The 15,441-nt window shown below is 38.4% G+C and overlaps 2 protein-coding genes across 7 annotated transcripts in view; both read left to right on the top strand.

Annotated features, from left to right (window-relative positions):
• dennd5a (DENN/MADD domain containing 5A) overlaps positions 1 to 8,854 on the top strand; it is a 37,739-nt gene extending 28,885 nt beyond the window's left edge. For all 5 annotated transcript variants that reach the window (XM_087172195.1, XM_023399800.2, XM_023399797.2 and 2 more), the window contains 9 exons: positions 1,089 to 1,217; positions 1,748 to 1,869; positions 1,972 to 2,117; positions 2,611 to 2,729; positions 2,818 to 2,999; positions 3,340 to 3,422; positions 5,719 to 5,842; positions 6,609 to 6,777; positions 7,316 to 8,854. In XM_087172195.1, coding sequence (XP_087028321.1) covers positions 1,089 to 1,217; positions 1,748 to 1,869; positions 1,972 to 2,117; positions 2,611 to 2,729; positions 2,818 to 2,999; positions 3,340 to 3,422; positions 5,719 to 5,842; positions 6,609 to 6,777; positions 7,316 to 7,499 — 1,258 coding nt within the window. In that variant the 3' untranslated portion in view covers positions 7,500 to 8,854. The remainder of the gene's footprint in view (positions 1 to 1,088; positions 1,218 to 1,747; positions 1,870 to 1,971; positions 2,118 to 2,610; positions 2,730 to 2,817; positions 3,000 to 3,339; positions 3,423 to 5,718; positions 5,843 to 6,608; positions 6,778 to 7,315) is intronic.
• Positions 8,855 to 9,656: 802 nt separating this feature from the next.
• Positions 9,657 to 14,724, top strand: sinhcafl (SIN3-HDAC complex associated factor, like). 2 transcript variants are annotated; one of them, XM_023399786.2, is made up of 6 exons: positions 9,657 to 9,783; positions 10,879 to 11,039; positions 11,172 to 11,271; positions 11,366 to 11,480; positions 12,255 to 12,405; positions 12,517 to 14,724. In XM_023399786.2, the coding sequence occupies exons 2-6, from the start codon at positions 10,912 to 10,914 to the stop codon at positions 12,698 to 12,700; spliced, it is 678 nt and encodes a 225-aa protein (XP_023255554.1). In that variant the 5' UTR covers positions 9,657 to 9,783; positions 10,879 to 10,911; the 3' UTR covers positions 12,701 to 14,724. The 2 variants fall into 2 exon arrangements, with proteins under 2 accessions (XP_023255554.1, XP_023255553.1); XM_023399785.2 differs by having other exon boundaries at positions 12,252 to 12,405.
• Positions 14,725 to 15,441: the final 717 nt, after the last annotated feature.

The raw sequence follows: 15,441 nt of genomic DNA, 5'->3' as shown, positions 1-15,441 counted from the left end.
AGGGTACGTGTGCTTTACTGCTTGTAAAGGAAAACAAGAATATTTTTTGTAATATGTTTTTACCTAAAATTTATACAAATACTATACATTTTTTGTAATACTATCAGTGTATTTAAGTCAGAGTTTTAAAATAACACTGGTAATGCTGAAATGATTAGTTACTTATACAATTTGTCCAATGACAAAATTGAAAGTTGACAAAAATTTTGATCACTGATTTGTTTCTATTAAGCAAAAATACCAAAAGTCCACTGGTTTCAGTGTTTCAAATGTGAGGATTTGCTTTGCTTTATATCACTGTAAATTAAATCTTTAGGTTTTTAACTGCTAGTTGGACCAAACAAGAAATGTTAAGACTTCAGGTTTTGAAAACTGTTTTTCACCATTGTGTGATATTTTATGGACTTTATTTGACTTTATTGATTCATCAAAATGTAGAGCAGCAGATTAATTGATAGTGAATGTAATTGTTAATAGCTACTCCAAACATTTGCTTGTTGTCAATACATAAAAGTGCACAGACACTATTTTCCAAACTGAACTGAGTAACCAAGTGCTAAATGATTGTGTTTTGTTGGTAACAAGTACCGTTCTCAGGACTTTACTACTTAATGCTCTTGTCGGCAGTGTACCTTGAAATCAAGAGCATCAGTTGCCTTTAGCTTCATCTGGCCCAAGGTGCATTCAGCATGTCTATAATCCTATTCGATGTTTGTAAACGTTGTTCATAGCAGAAATCTTTCTTGGCAGCTATAAAACTTACCAGCAAAACAGCAAGCTGTTGCTATGTTACAAATTCTTTAGGTGCATCTCCAATGATGTACGTGATGCATTTAAAGATCCCCTCCAGACATGTTGCAAGACGTATAAAAATACTCAACCTGGGAAAAAATCATTTGAGACTGATCGGTTGTTTCAGACATCATTCTACACCACGGAGGCCAAACATTCAAGTGAAATAATTATGGTCAACACACAGATTTTTTATTTTGGCAGATTCTTACATTGTCTCAGAACGATCCATTAATTTTATTTTTTCTTTTGTGATTACATTTTCTGACATCTCGATCTATCATTTTATTTTTCAGACACATTCAGAACATCAGCGAGATCAAGACAGATGTGGGCAAGGCCAGAGCTTGGGTTCGCCTCTCCATGGAGAAGAAGCTGCTTTCCAGACACCTGAAGCAGCTGCTTTCAGACCATGAGCTTACAAAGTGAGCAATACAACACACACTTCCAGAATTAGTTAATTACAACATTGAGTCTTAATATAACATTTTAAAGATCAGAGAGTATCTTTTCCTACCTCCTCTATTTTCTTGTTCTGACCCTCTTTCTGTGTTTGTGGAGGAATGTCTGTCTCATATGAAATTAAGATGACGTGTGAGGTACCCATTTATAATACATTTACTCTTTTGAAATTGCAAAGCATCATACTGCTGTCCACCGCCACATAAATAATTCACAGCATTCTTCATAATTGATATGAGTGGTGAACTGGGTCAGAGGGATGTCTGTCTGCCTTTGTGACCTTACATTGTCATTTGTTCTACTTTATATCAAACCATACACACTTTGTTCTTCATTTGTCCTTAATTAATATACTATTTGCCATGCTACTGACACTGTTGAGGAATGGAACCATTTAAAAAAAAAATATATATATATATAAATCATTTAATTTTCTGTGTATAAGAATTGGTGTTTATTTTTAAACTTTTCTCTCTTTTTCTTTTTCTTTTAGAAAACTGTACAAGCGCTACGCCTTCCTCCGCTGTGATGATGAGAAGGAGCAGTTTCTTTACCACCTCCTGTCCTTCAATGCTGTGGACTACTTCTGTTTTACTAATGTCTTTACAACCATCAGTGAGTGCTATTTCGATGCCAAACAGCTTGACAACAATGTCAGTAAGCTACCCTTTTTTTTTTTGTTATTTTATCTGACGTTTTCATTTATTTGTCTCCCAGTGATACCCTACCATGTGGTGGTTGTTCCCAGTAAGAAGCTTGGTGGCTCTATGTTCACTGCCAACCCCTGGGTGTGTGTTTCTGGTGAGCTGGCAGAGACCGGAGTCCTGCAGGTCCCCAGAAATACTCTGGAGATCACTTTCGAGGTTGGTGTTATGTCTCTGATAAAGGGTATTTCCACTTCATTACAACTTTGTAGTTTTAGTCATCATTTCTGTTAACAGTGTACTGTACTGTAAGTGCTGCGATCAAGCCAACTGTTTACCCAGATTATCTAAACCATATTATTTGAAGGTAAAACTGAAAGTGAGTGGACCGTTCAAAAAAAAAAACTCTTTGCAAATAAAATTGTATGATAGCTAAAAGTTGATCTTAAATGTTGATCCTGGTATTGAATGTTTACAATGCAGTCGGGTAATAATTTTACCGTACACCATTGTTTTCTCTTTCAGAGATGTCTGGTATAGCAGTGTTTTTTTCCTGTTGGATTTCTTTTCGGTCAACAAACTATAGTTAAGAATGACCAAAACTATGAAAATAAGACCAAGTTGTAATGAACCAGAATTCCTTTAACAGTGTGAGCTAATGTCTTAGATTTGGTTTATGTGTTTGACACGAACACGCTTCTCTTTCTCTCAGTGCCAAAACCTGGGCAAACTCACCACAGTACAGATGGGCCATGATAACACAGGGCTCTACGCAAAGTGGCTTGTGGAGTGTGTTATGGTCCGTAACGAAATCACAGGACACACGTACAAGTAAGCATACCTTGTGAGGAAAATGTCACTGATATCGCTTTGACCAGACAGTTCTCAGAAAGGTGAACTCACTGTGTCTGTCGGACAGGTTTCCGTGTGGCCGGTGGTTGGGGAAGGGAGTGGATGATGGCAGTCTGGAGAGGATCCTGGTGGGAGAGCTAATGACCCCCAGCACAGAGAACGATGAAAGGATGTGCCGCACACCCCCGATGCAGCAGTCCCCAGGGATGATGAGGAGGTTTGTTACCATCTCGCCAAACAGCAAACCAAGTAAGTTACTCAGCTGCAGAGACATAGCTCATCTATGCGAACTCCTCCATAACAGTGCTGTCTAGACATTTTGTTACATCCTAACTGAGAGGAAACATCAGTCTCCTCTGGATTTTCCTCTTTTCTCCTCAGTTTGAGATTCATCAGTTATCTTAGAAGCATGGCACAGCAGTGTTGCCTACTTTTTGTTCTTAATACCTTCACTGGTAAAAATTCAAATGCATGAATGAGAAAACATAATGACAACAGGATAAAACCTGGATGGGAGTGTTTTTTTCTCTTTTTGTGTCTGGTCGTTTTGTTCCACAACGTCTTTGTTTGCCTTTTTCTTCTCACCCAGAGTTAAACACAGGTCAGATCCAAGAGGGAGTGGGAGAGGCCATCAATGGAATTGTGAAGCACTTCCACAAGCCGGAGAAGGAGGTGAGAGACGGCAGTCCAGACAGGCCCCAACATGCACTTCTATTATTCATCACATATGAAGAAAAGCGGCTTTCTGCTCTGATGGTCCCCAACCCCCTCAGTAACTGTGGGCTGTGTGGTATAATTCACATTGTTAAATCACTTTAAAGGAGAATTCTTATTGACATTTTCCTTTTTCTGGCCCAGAATGATGTCCTATATTTTTCCTGTTCTAGAGGCACTAATTATAAAACAACAAAACTGATAATTATTACTTATTAAAGCAGGTAGAGTGATAATTGTAATTCAAAGGAGATGCCTATATTGTAACTTAACGGTTGATTACAGGTTTTAAAAGTCATCCACTGTGTATTTAAAGTACAAAGAAGTTTTTTTTTATATAATGGAAACCCCCTTCACTCTTGCTCTACTTCTTTACAGTACTGACAGGCCTTTGACTTCATTGGTCAAAGGCCTATCATCCTTTTCATTATAAACAGCTCTCTGTCCTCCTGCCTTAAACACTCTGTGGTCCAGCCCCACCTTAAAAAGCCTAACCCACACCCTTTATTACTCAGTAACTACAGACATATTTCAAAATACAAGATCCTTGAAAAAATTATTTGTCTAAACTGTTACCTTACTTTGACAAAAATGGCATCTTTGATAAATTTCAATCAGGTTTCGAGGTGGCCCACACTACTGAAGGTCTACAATGACCTGCTCCTCACTGTCGATTCTAGTAACTGTACTATCCTTACTCTACCAGACCTCAGTTCTGCTTGTGACACTGTTGAACACACCCTCTTAATAAACCTGTCTGTAGCATGATGTTGATGTTAGTGACGCCGCATTAACTAGGTTCACCTCCAATATTGCAAATAAAACTTTCTCAGTCAACATAAATACATTTTCCTCCACTCCAGCAAACCTGTTGTGTGGGGTCCCTCAAAGCTCTGGCCTAGGCCCCATTCTCTTTGCCATCTAAATGCTGCCTTTAGGTGAAATCTTTCAGAAACACATCTACCACTGTCACACTGACAAAACTCAGCTCATATCCTCCAGGCCTGACTACTGTAACTCCCTGTGTACTGGAATCAGTCAGTCATCCTTGTCTCGCCTGCAACTGGTCCAGAATGCTGCAGCTAGGCTTTTGAGTGGTTCCAGGGGGAGGGATCACATTACCCCTATCCTGGCCTTTCTTCATTGGCTTCTGGTTTGTTTTAGAATAGATTTTAAGATGCTACTGTTTGTTTTTAAAGCCCTCAATGGATTAGCCCCTGCCTATATCACAGACCTGACTGTGCCTGCCCATGTCAATCAGATCTGCCCTATCCATCAACTCTCAAAACATATTTATTCTCTCCTGTTTGAGCCAAGATAAGGTGGCTCCCTCATTATGTTGATGTTTGATTTTGTGTATATATATATATATATTTTTTTTTTTTGATGTTTCATAGCACTTTGGTCAGCTGTTTTCTGTTTTTAGATGCACTCCATAAATAAATTTTAATTGAATTGACAGAAGAATAAAGGGAGGCTGCCCAGTGTAAGAGTTTCCCCTAAAATTGAAATGCACTTTATTTTCTGTTGTTGTGTTTGTCACTATGTTTATAGTGTATGTATGTATTACAACATATAGTACGTCTGTCATTTCATACACCCATGATGGCCTGCCCACAGGCCTCTCTCAGACGTGTTTTTACCCTCATGCTGAAAGCTGCAAACTCCTTTCCTCACAATGTCAGAAAATGAACACTCAGTCAGCAGTTTAGTACAGTCAGCTTTCATCACAAATCTAAATGCATTTCCCTCTCGCCATAACGATTTATTATTCGAAGGTTGCTATTTCCTCTTGAGATGAAATATGACCTGAGAAACGGCTGAGTCAAGTGCACTCACAGTGCTGCACTTTTCTTTCTCAGCCCTCTTTTCCTGCAAGATATTTGGCAGTTGGGTTGATATCTTAATGGGATGGTTGGACCACAGAAGGTGTTAAGAACTTTAATTAAAAATTGCTCCATTGGGCATCGAGTGGCGCAGTGGGTAGAGCAGGCACCCCATATGTAGAGGCTACAGTCCTCGCTGCAGTCGGCCCCGGTTCGAATCCCGCATCGGATGGACCTTTACTGCATGTCATTCCCCCTCTCTCTGCCTCCCCATTTCCTGTCTCTCTCTACTGTGCTATCATAAAGGCATAAAAAGCCCCAAAAAATATACTTCAAAAATTGCTCCATTGTATTCTAATTTGTAAAGAAACAACAACCTTTAGTTTCTGTAACTACATGCATTTTCTTGTTGTTTTTGCTCTCCACAGAGAGGCAGTCTGACCCTTCTCCTCTGCGGGGAGTACGGCCTCGTCTGGGCTCTGGAGCAAGTTTTCCAGCACGGTTTCAAATCACCCCGACTCTTTAAGAATGTCTTCATCTGGGACTTCTTGGGTAAAGACTTACTAACATTACTCCCTAAGTCTTTAATGTGATATTCTATCTAAAATCTAAATGTTTTGATTATCAAACTCAGATCCTTGAAAGGTAAATCGTTTGTTTCTTCATCAGGAACAGCAGCTGTGGTCAGCTTAAATTAAAGCCAGTTACAGACTCTTAATATTGACATGTTTTCATTGTTGAAAAAAGTAACACCTGCAGCAAGATCCACTTCTCTGCTGTCCCAAACATCAGTATGATCCAAACAACCATCATTTTACCAAAATACGACTACTGTAAATCCACTGCATTCTTTGTAGCTTTGAGGAGGGTGACGGCATGACACGGAAGCAGTGTATTCATCATTCATTCACTCATTATTTTGCAAAAGAATGATTATTTAGACCATACGGGCGGGCAGTGGAGAAGTATATTTTGGTTCAGGGGTAGTGTTTTTTTTAATTTACTTGATAATGCCTTTCTTTCCGAAGAAGGACACAACAATACAGTATTTAGTTTTAACTAAACCATATCTATATCAACTGAGCAATATCAACTGAGGAATGCCACAAGATCCGGTTAAAACAACAAATAAGTTGGATCTTGTGTTGAGAATTTTTCGTCAAACAATACAAATGTTTTGCAAACGCCTCTCAAGCCTGGTTTACAAGCCTTGAAACACAAAAGATTTTGGATTAAGTGTTGCTGCAAACACACATTCATATTGCTGTACAATCAGTTGTTAACTGATTTGTATTTGAATTATAATCTGCTTTAACAGAAAAGGCACAAGTGTACTTTGAAAGTGCAGAGCAGCGGGAGGTTACCCCAGATGAAAACTGGCAAAGCAGAGTGCGCCACTTCTGCCGCTTCATGCGCGCCATCAACAACACATCCAGAAACATCGGCAAGGACGGAAAGTTCCAGATGCTCGTTTGTCTGGGTGCAAGGTAGGCAGGCAGCACTCACTAACATCAAGAGACGTATTTAGTTGTAGTGAACATTGTTAACATTTGTTGACGATGACATGGAAGTTCAGTGTGGAAGCAGTGAAATGTCCAGTGATCTTGTAGTGACAGAAATCAGTCCTCCCTGCTGAAATTTCCTTCGATAAAACAGTGAATCCCTGCAACTGTTGTGGATGCAATTCTGTATCTGACCCTAAATCCTGACCCACAAGGAGTCAAGTGAAAACAATCTCCTAGGAGGATTCTTGAAGTATCAGATATTCTAATGATTATGCTCTGTAGGGGTGTATGTGCCCTTGTATTGTGTGCATAATGATCTAGTCGTTTGTGTCTTGGTGTAAAGCTCTATACACCATAGCATTGCTGAAATAACTAGCCAATTTATCGATTAGTTGATCAACATAAAATTAATTGTTAATTAATTAATTACTTAAGTTGTGTGTAAAAATGCAGCAGTTGCATTTTTTAGTTTTAAGCTGCTAAATTGACTCCATGTGTGTCTGTTTTCCGCTGCTTTTAGGGACCATTTGCTGCATCACTGGATTGCTCTGCTCGCAGACTGTCCAATCACTGCTCAGATGTACGAGGACACTGCACTGATTAAGGACCGCTCGTTGGTGAACTCTCTGATCAGAGTACTACAGACTCTGCAGGAATTCAACATCACCCTGGAGGCTTCTCTTGTCAAAGGTGTTGGTATCTAAACCAAACCAACCAACTTCCCACCAGTTGCACCTGACCAAGAAGATCACTGGGGACCACTAAAAAGAATAACGGAACCTTTTATATGCAGAAACAGACTTGAACAAAGGACATTTTCTGGCTTATATTAAAGCTACTGTTACATTTGCCATATATTAAGTGCAATGAGCCTTTCAAGATATGTTGTTATTTTTATCCTCAATGATGTTGCCATTAGATGTTAAAAATATGTTTTCTATTATGAACCATGATTTTCACATTACTGACAATGACCTACTTGTGCTATAACGTTTTATTGAAAGCTAAATATTTTCATTGTTATCGTGAACTGCTGACAATGGTTATATTTAAGGGAAAGCGAGGATCAAAGCTGTTAATATATTTTCAGAGAAAAACAGTATTATTTTGTTAAATCAGTCAAGTTGCTTGCTCTGTTGTCAACTCAGATTCCAATGTCATAATGCAGAGCTGAAAGCAAATGATGTAGAAGTATGCTTTATAAGTATGTGTATGACAGGGAGGTTTGTAGAGTGTAAGATGATTCACCTACATAAGAATCAAAAGGCCATCACATTTGGGCCTTTCCCTGAGAAATGTACAAGTATGCAAATCTTTTACATGGAATACCTTCAGCAGAGAAAATGATCCTTCTTGCATGATAATAAGACTGTGTGGCTTAAGACTGTACCCAGTGATGGACAGTAATATTCTGTTGGATAAAGGAAAATACCCCAAGTCTTTGGTTTGTGTTCCAGACACAAGTCCTCCAAGTAATGCTTGACCAAGCTTTCTGTGCAAAGTTGATCACAATGACAGCCTTCGTGTAAATACCTCCAACCAGCCGTTTCCCCGAACATCATCTCAGCCCTTATACATCTGCCCTCTTCTCTGAACAAAGACAGCGTGATGATCTGCGTAGATTGCTCGAAATGAAGGGTGATCTCCTGCTTCCCATGTGAGGAGCAAAAAGGACTGCTCTTTTCCCCTCCAGATTTTGTCATCATGGTTTCTTGCTATGCAATATCCACAAGAGAAAATTCAGCCCCCTACAAACTCCATATCATGGTGTCTTGAGGTATTACCAGGCCCTCCTCCGTTACATACATCAAACTTTACTGTGCAGACTAAGAGATTTGATATGTGAAGGACTTCTTTTCTGTGCCAACAATGTCTGGAATGACTGTGTTGTACTTGTCTATGTACGACCCACACACGAGCATCTTGGGAGATATATATTTTTGTTTTCCAATACGGTTGTACATTTATTGACATAGCTGTGTAATGTAGTGTTTACTAAGTGAGCAACAGTGTACAGTGTAAAAATATATTAAGAATAAAGCATCTGTAATGCGATAAAGGGGTTTTTATTGTATTAGAGTGAACCAGTTGTTCATTAACAGATTTATATTATCTGCTTAATGTGCTTTCTCAGCTGAAAAATGTAGTTCACCTCAAAAATTAATTGTTCTCAGCTTCTTAGATATGAGTATTTTACTGGTTTTATTTGTCTTAATAATAATTGTCGTAATAATAGTAAATTGAGTATCTTTGGCTTCTGGACCCCTGGTCAGACAAAACAAGCTATTTGAATAAGTAAACTTAAGTAAATAAGGCTTAAGGAAATTGTGATTGTGATTTCTTAATATTTTGTTACAATTAATTAAATAGTGACAGTCTAATCTAAACTGACTGTTGGCCACCTTTTGCTCAACTTTGTATGTATTAACATTTAAGAAAAATAATTAAAAACTGCAACTGAATTCCCCATCTAATAAGCATAGTCACTTTTGTGTCAAATAAAATCAGAGTTATACATAAAGTAATACAGCAGCAATTAAATAGTAACTGATGTAATTGTGTTAACAAGCTGTTCATCCATAGATGTATATTCTCTGCTCAGTGTGCTTTCTCAGCTGAAAAAATGTAAACAAACTTGTTCGCGCCATGTCAGAAGGCTGTTTTTCTTTAAAGCCTCAGGCCAGGTGGTTTATGGGATTTTGAGTTTAACAGTAGGCCGTTAACAAATGTGACGACACAGAGTTCTACCGCTCGTTCACTACACTTCCCATGATTCACTACTTCTGTAAAATACGCAAAGATAGCAGTGATTGGTTGAATCCAGGTTCAAACTCAACGGCTGCACTCCTTATTTGGTCATTGTGCGCTCAGCCTTTTCATTACGGCTTTTTATGCAAATGACATTTTAATGGCCAGCTGTATGCAGCAGTAGTAAGAGCATGCGCAGTGCGTGAAAAGAATACGGCGAAGATTCAAAGTTTTTGTTCAGTAAGTGCGCTGTTATTTCTCTTATACAGAAATTACATTTACGAAATTCTGCTGATTTGTTATGTGTGTGGAGACTGAGTATAATGCGTTATAGTCGTAGCCTGACGTGTGTGTTTCCAGTTGTAGCGAGCTAAATGTACAAAGAGTAACCGACTCGACAATGGGATAACGTGGAAGTCAACGAGAGCGTGGCGTGGTGAAGGTAGCAAAGTCGGCTAGCTAGCATGCTAACAGCTAACAACAATGAGCCGCATTTGGCGCTCTAGCGGGCAAAAGTTTGAATTTAGAGAGGTGGATGGGTTTATCGCAACTTTTTATATTTTATTGAAATACTGACAACACACATGTATTGTACCAAGTCGATAGTCGTGTGCTTTTTAGACACGCGTGTTACACATATTTCAACGAGTAGCCCGGTAGCTTTTTGTTTCTTACTTCAGAAAGCGCTACTGCCCGCTTTTTGTTTCGACTTTTCACCGCAGACAAATCCACAGCTAACCAATGTCTAACATCAAGTATTTATTATTGTCTTTGTGCTCGCAAATTCACCAGGTTCCCAGTGCACTGCCCGATGTTCAGAAAAGTGACATTAACAATAGTGAACGATAGTAAAACGCTGTGTTGTGGGTGTTAACGTTTCTGTGATTCACCTCACGTTAACCGGACGGAGTGTCTGAAAGTTTGGGAGACTACATCAAATGTAACTTAGCTGCTCTGCTTTTTTTTGTTTCTTTGACGACACAGGCAATAACATCAGGTTATAATATTAATGCAATCTCAGTGTTATCTGTTTCTTTGGTGTTCCCGCGTTTTGGCTTAAAATTCCTTAAGATACTTGGATGTTTTTGCTTTAGCCCAAGTTACTTATGGTTTTTCAGTTGTTTGGACACTGCAAATGTATTACATTGCACTAAAATATGCTTTTCATGCAGGATGTGTTGAAATTATGGGTTAAGAATTGCTCGTTTATATCTGTGTGTGCGCGCGTGTAGGGACCGCCCCCTTTTCAATAGTAGAGCGTACAACTGTCTGCAGACGCCCACAGTGCTTATAACGGGTTTGGGACGGTTGCCGACCTTTGTTTTACATTTTCAGGTTTTTGCCATATCACTGACCAACAAACAGACTATGTTTGGCTTTCACAAGTCAAAGATCTACCGGAGTAACGACGGCTGTTGCATCTGCAAGACCAAGTCCTCCAGTTCACGCTTCACGGACAGCAGTCGATATGAAGAGACGTTCAGGCTCTGTTTTGGGTAAAAGCTCTCATTCATTTATATTGTGCGTTCGTGTGGTGTTGGTGCGTTTTGCTTGTTGGGGTGTCAAACTTTAGCGATTACTCTTTTCATTTGGTTTAATGTGTGTGTGTATGTTTATTCACTTAACAGGCTGTCAGAGGATCGTGTTGGCGACATTTGCAATGCATGTGTGTTACTGGTGAAGAGGTGGAAGAAGCTGCCTCATGGCTCCAAGAAGAACTGGAACCATGTAAGTGATGTCTGCTTACTGTATTGAGAATCATATTTGACTGATTCTCCTGTTGACTTTCAATTGACGTGTCATTTTACCTGACCTATCTCAGGTGGTGGATGCCAGAGCTGGGCCGGGCTTCAAGGTGACAAAACCCAAGAAGATCAAGAACAGCGATGGGAAGAAGAAAAGCAAGCTAAAGAAACTTCACAAGTTAAAGAGACAAAGTAAGTTGCTTTGAAATATTAAATAGTAACCTGCATGTGTTAGGAATTATGATTAGTCAGACATGGAACAGTTGTTGACTTAAAGTATCTTGGTCCCACATATATGCAATTTCACGGTGTGTCAGTTTTTGGTTTTGGTATGGTTTTCTTTCCAGCCTCAACTGAAAAGCTGATTAAAAACGACTGTCTAGCAGCATCTAGTGGCTCTGTATAACTGTTGTGTATTGGAGTTTGCTTTTGAGCTGAAACAGAGTATCAGAAAATGAATTCCCAACAATTATAACGATTGACAAATTGTTAAAAAAAGATTACTTAAAGGAAAAAATCCAATGATTCCGAAAATGTGATCATTTTAGATAAATCACTAGACAAATTTCTTGATAATTGTTGGGTCATTGAAACACTCGAAAATGGTGGAAAATGCCCATCAGTTTCCTGGAGCCAGTGCTGACCAACAGTAGAGAAATAAAAATCAAAACATTTGAACACTCTGTGAGGGAATTGTTAAAATAGTTGTACTATGTTGCAGCTGTATTTTGAATATATATTTGGCTTATGTGATGGCCATTTTAACTATTTTGTTACATTTACTTTTCTGCTACTTTGTTCATTAAAAGTTAAACTTCTCCCAAAATGTCAACAGTGTAGGTGAATTCTCTAATAAATCATAGTTGAAAAGTAAAGGATGTAGTGAACAATAGTCAGCAGTTTTCCAAATCAATCAGATTATGGTGTTTAAGTTTTTCTTTTGTTTGTTTGTTTGTTTCCAAGCAGACTCAGATGCCCAAAGCACAACCTCCAGTGTGTCTCCTGCCCAGTCTCCCAGTTACAGCAACCAGTCAGATGATGGCTCAGATATCGAGTCCAAACAAAGACGCTCGACTCCCTCTATCTTCTCTTTCTTGGATCGTTCCTACTGGAAAAGGCAGGCCACTGCCCCATTTAACAACAAATTTACTATGCTGTTTTGTCTCCTTTTGAAAAATGATTTAATAATTCAAATGGTTGTCTTTTTTTTTTCCTTCTGCTTTTGTAGACAAAAGGTGTGCTGTGGGATTGTCTACAAGGGGCGGTTTGGAGAGGTGATTATTGATCCTCGTCTTTTCAAGCCCTGCTGCAGTTCCAAAAAACAGAAGACACTGGTGTCCACACAAGTGGCCGCACACCTTCCAGACACACTTCCTCCACAGCTCCCGGAAGACGCCCAAGAAACCTGGTGATTGCTTTTGTTGAATCCCCCTGTAGGGTTATCCATGGCATCCCCCTGGATTTGTCTCCAGTGGCAGACCTCCTAATCCCACTCCCCCTGTTAGATCACTTAGTTAGATATTTCATTCCTTTTTTATATGGGTATTTTTTTAAACTTTTGTATAGAGTTAATTTTCTTTTTTTATGAAAAACTTAAAGGAAAAAAAAAACTTACGGGCATTAGCGTTATTTATAGGATGAGGAGACAAATTTTGATGAGGCTCCGTTTCTGATTCTATACTGTTTTTGATTATTTTGTATTACGTGATCATAAATGTTTTGTCACTTTTTCATACATATCAAGACTGTTCTTTTTTTTTTTTTCATAATTTGTCAAATTGTAAGTGTGCATATGAAAGACACCAGCTATACCTAATACCAGCTTTTTTTGTGTGTGTGTGTGTGTGTGTGTAGGAGTGGTTCTTGCAATGTTTTTTGTCCTTTCTGTTTGCTCCGCATGTGCAAATGCGTGAGTCTGTAGGATTTCTAGTACAAAGAGGGCTATCGGTGACACCAGGGATCATTAGTACACTGTCCTCCACGAATTAAGCTTTTAATGTGTGTATAGATATGTACGAATAATCTCTCTGACATTTTTCACAGCTTAAGCATGCCATGCGTTTGAAACACTCCATTGTAATTTGTTCAGCAGTTTGTGCACATTGACTCAGATAGATGTGGTTAGACCATGCATGCAGTACATTCCTCTGCCTTTCTGGAATGACAAAAGCGATGTATTTATTTCTTTTGTACAGCCTCCAATGAAATGACAATGCATGTTGTAAAGCAAATGTTTTTAAAATGGATTTTGTATATACAGTGTTTTGGCTCTTGGTCCATTCAAACTTTTTTAGATGACAGGAATGGCAAACCACTACTATTGTAAAAAACTGTTTTTGTGTGTCTGAAAGGTGCTGAAAACATGTACTTTTACGCTAATTCAAGTTTTTAGAGAATATTCACATCTCATTTTCTCAGACAAATTTCTCTAAAAGATGTGCAAAGCTGTAGCCTATGCTATGTGCAGAAATATGTGTAAACTGCAGGGAAAGTTAAACGTTTATATGCAGCATCATTGAGCTGCAATTTTCCTTTTTCATTTGCTAATGGCACGCAATGGTAAGAAATTGAACATTCTGGAAACGCAATCTATGTTTTATGGCTACTCTACATTTTTGACAGAAAATGCTGTCAGAGAAAATGTGTTTGTGATTGTCATTGCTGTGATTTATTCAGATGCAATTGTCCAAGTTCAAACTATGCAGACATTATGAATGTGAGAAGTGCTCTGGGGCTGTCTGTCACTTTTACTATTATAGTGTAAAGTGGTGGATCTTTATTCAACCAAATTGGCTTGTAAAAAGCATCAATTATTTCAGCAATAACTTAACGTTTTCCTAATCACAATTCATAATTGTCTCAAGATATATCTTGTTATAATAATGCTCAGATTGCACAGTTTTAGTCATGGTGTGCTTACTGTCTCTCAAATCAATACCGCAGTGACAACGGTTACATTTTTTACAATATTGTTATCAATATCAAACATGAATTGACAGACAATGCTCTGTAAAGTTGCTTAATATATAAACTTTTCTGCGGCAGGGTAGTTAAATGCTGAACATGTTCTATTCTTACTAAAAGGAGAAATGCTGCTTCCTTTTAAGCTGGAAAATAAGCTTGTTTTTGTCCTTAGGGAGTTGCCATATTTTTTTTTTTTGCGAGGTACATTTTGGGATGTGAGATGTGCCTTAATGAATTACCTGACCTTTTCATTATGATTCTCATGTAATTTATATTTATTTATTACAAAACTTTTTTTTTTTTACTGAAATTTTGAGACAACTGGTGTAGAGCCTTTCAGAAAATCTGTTCTTAATTTTGTGCACTTCCTTTGAACATGCAATGTAGATGTTTTTCAATGCTTTTTTTGTATACTGTACCACAAAGTAGAAGTGTATTGTAATAAAAATAAAATTTAAAAAAGGGGAAAAAATATCCTTGCAATAGTTATCTGTGCCGACAGGTGGTGGGCAAGAGCTACATAGAAGCCTTTAATCAAGGGGGCTTTGCACACTGCAACACCTTGGAGCGTTACAATCTGCTGTGGTTGTTTTCTTTGTCTGCGTGTCACTGTTTAATTGATTTTGAACAATATTTGTGACCGTTTTAGAAACTCTCCTATATTGCTGTGCACACGTCTGTAATATACTTTTTCATACATTATGTTTATGTAGCTTGTCAGCTAAGATTCCCCCCAGAAGCTCCACAGTATTTAGATAGAGTTACACATTTCGACAGTCGAAACTTAAATCAAACTAATCAAAAATTGATGTGACCGTCTATGTATCTACAGGGTCACCGTTTTTCTTTAGTGTCCGATATAAAATAAAGTCACATAATCTGATGAATCAGAGAGCGTAGGTGTAAAACCTGGTTACTGATTTAAGATACTGAAATGCATGAAAACTTAAATATTAACGCAGAATAGTATTGACCCCTGTTAAAGACTTGTCTGAGACTATAGGGGCTCAATCACGTTAGGTTTACCAAAGGATTTCCGGTCATAGCTTTCAAAATAAAAACGCTCTTCAAACGCACTGATGGTTTATCGTTTTACGTAAATTCACGACCTTTCCGGTTTTGCACCGACTATACGACTGACTTGACGCAGCTCGGTTTTCTTTTTTTCACTCTCACTTGTACGCGCAAG

This window comes from Seriola lalandi, unplaced genomic scaffold, assembly GCF_002814215.2.
Source record: "Seriola lalandi dorsalis isolate HSWRI2012SDOR001 ecotype SW California unplaced genomic scaffold, Sedor1 jcf7180002052120, whole genome shotgun sequence".
Taxonomy (NCBI): Eukaryota; Metazoa; Chordata; class Actinopteri; order Carangiformes; family Carangidae; genus Seriola; species Seriola lalandi.
Note: the sequence above shows the minus strand (reverse complement) of the source record. Positions and strands in the feature narration are given on the sequence as shown.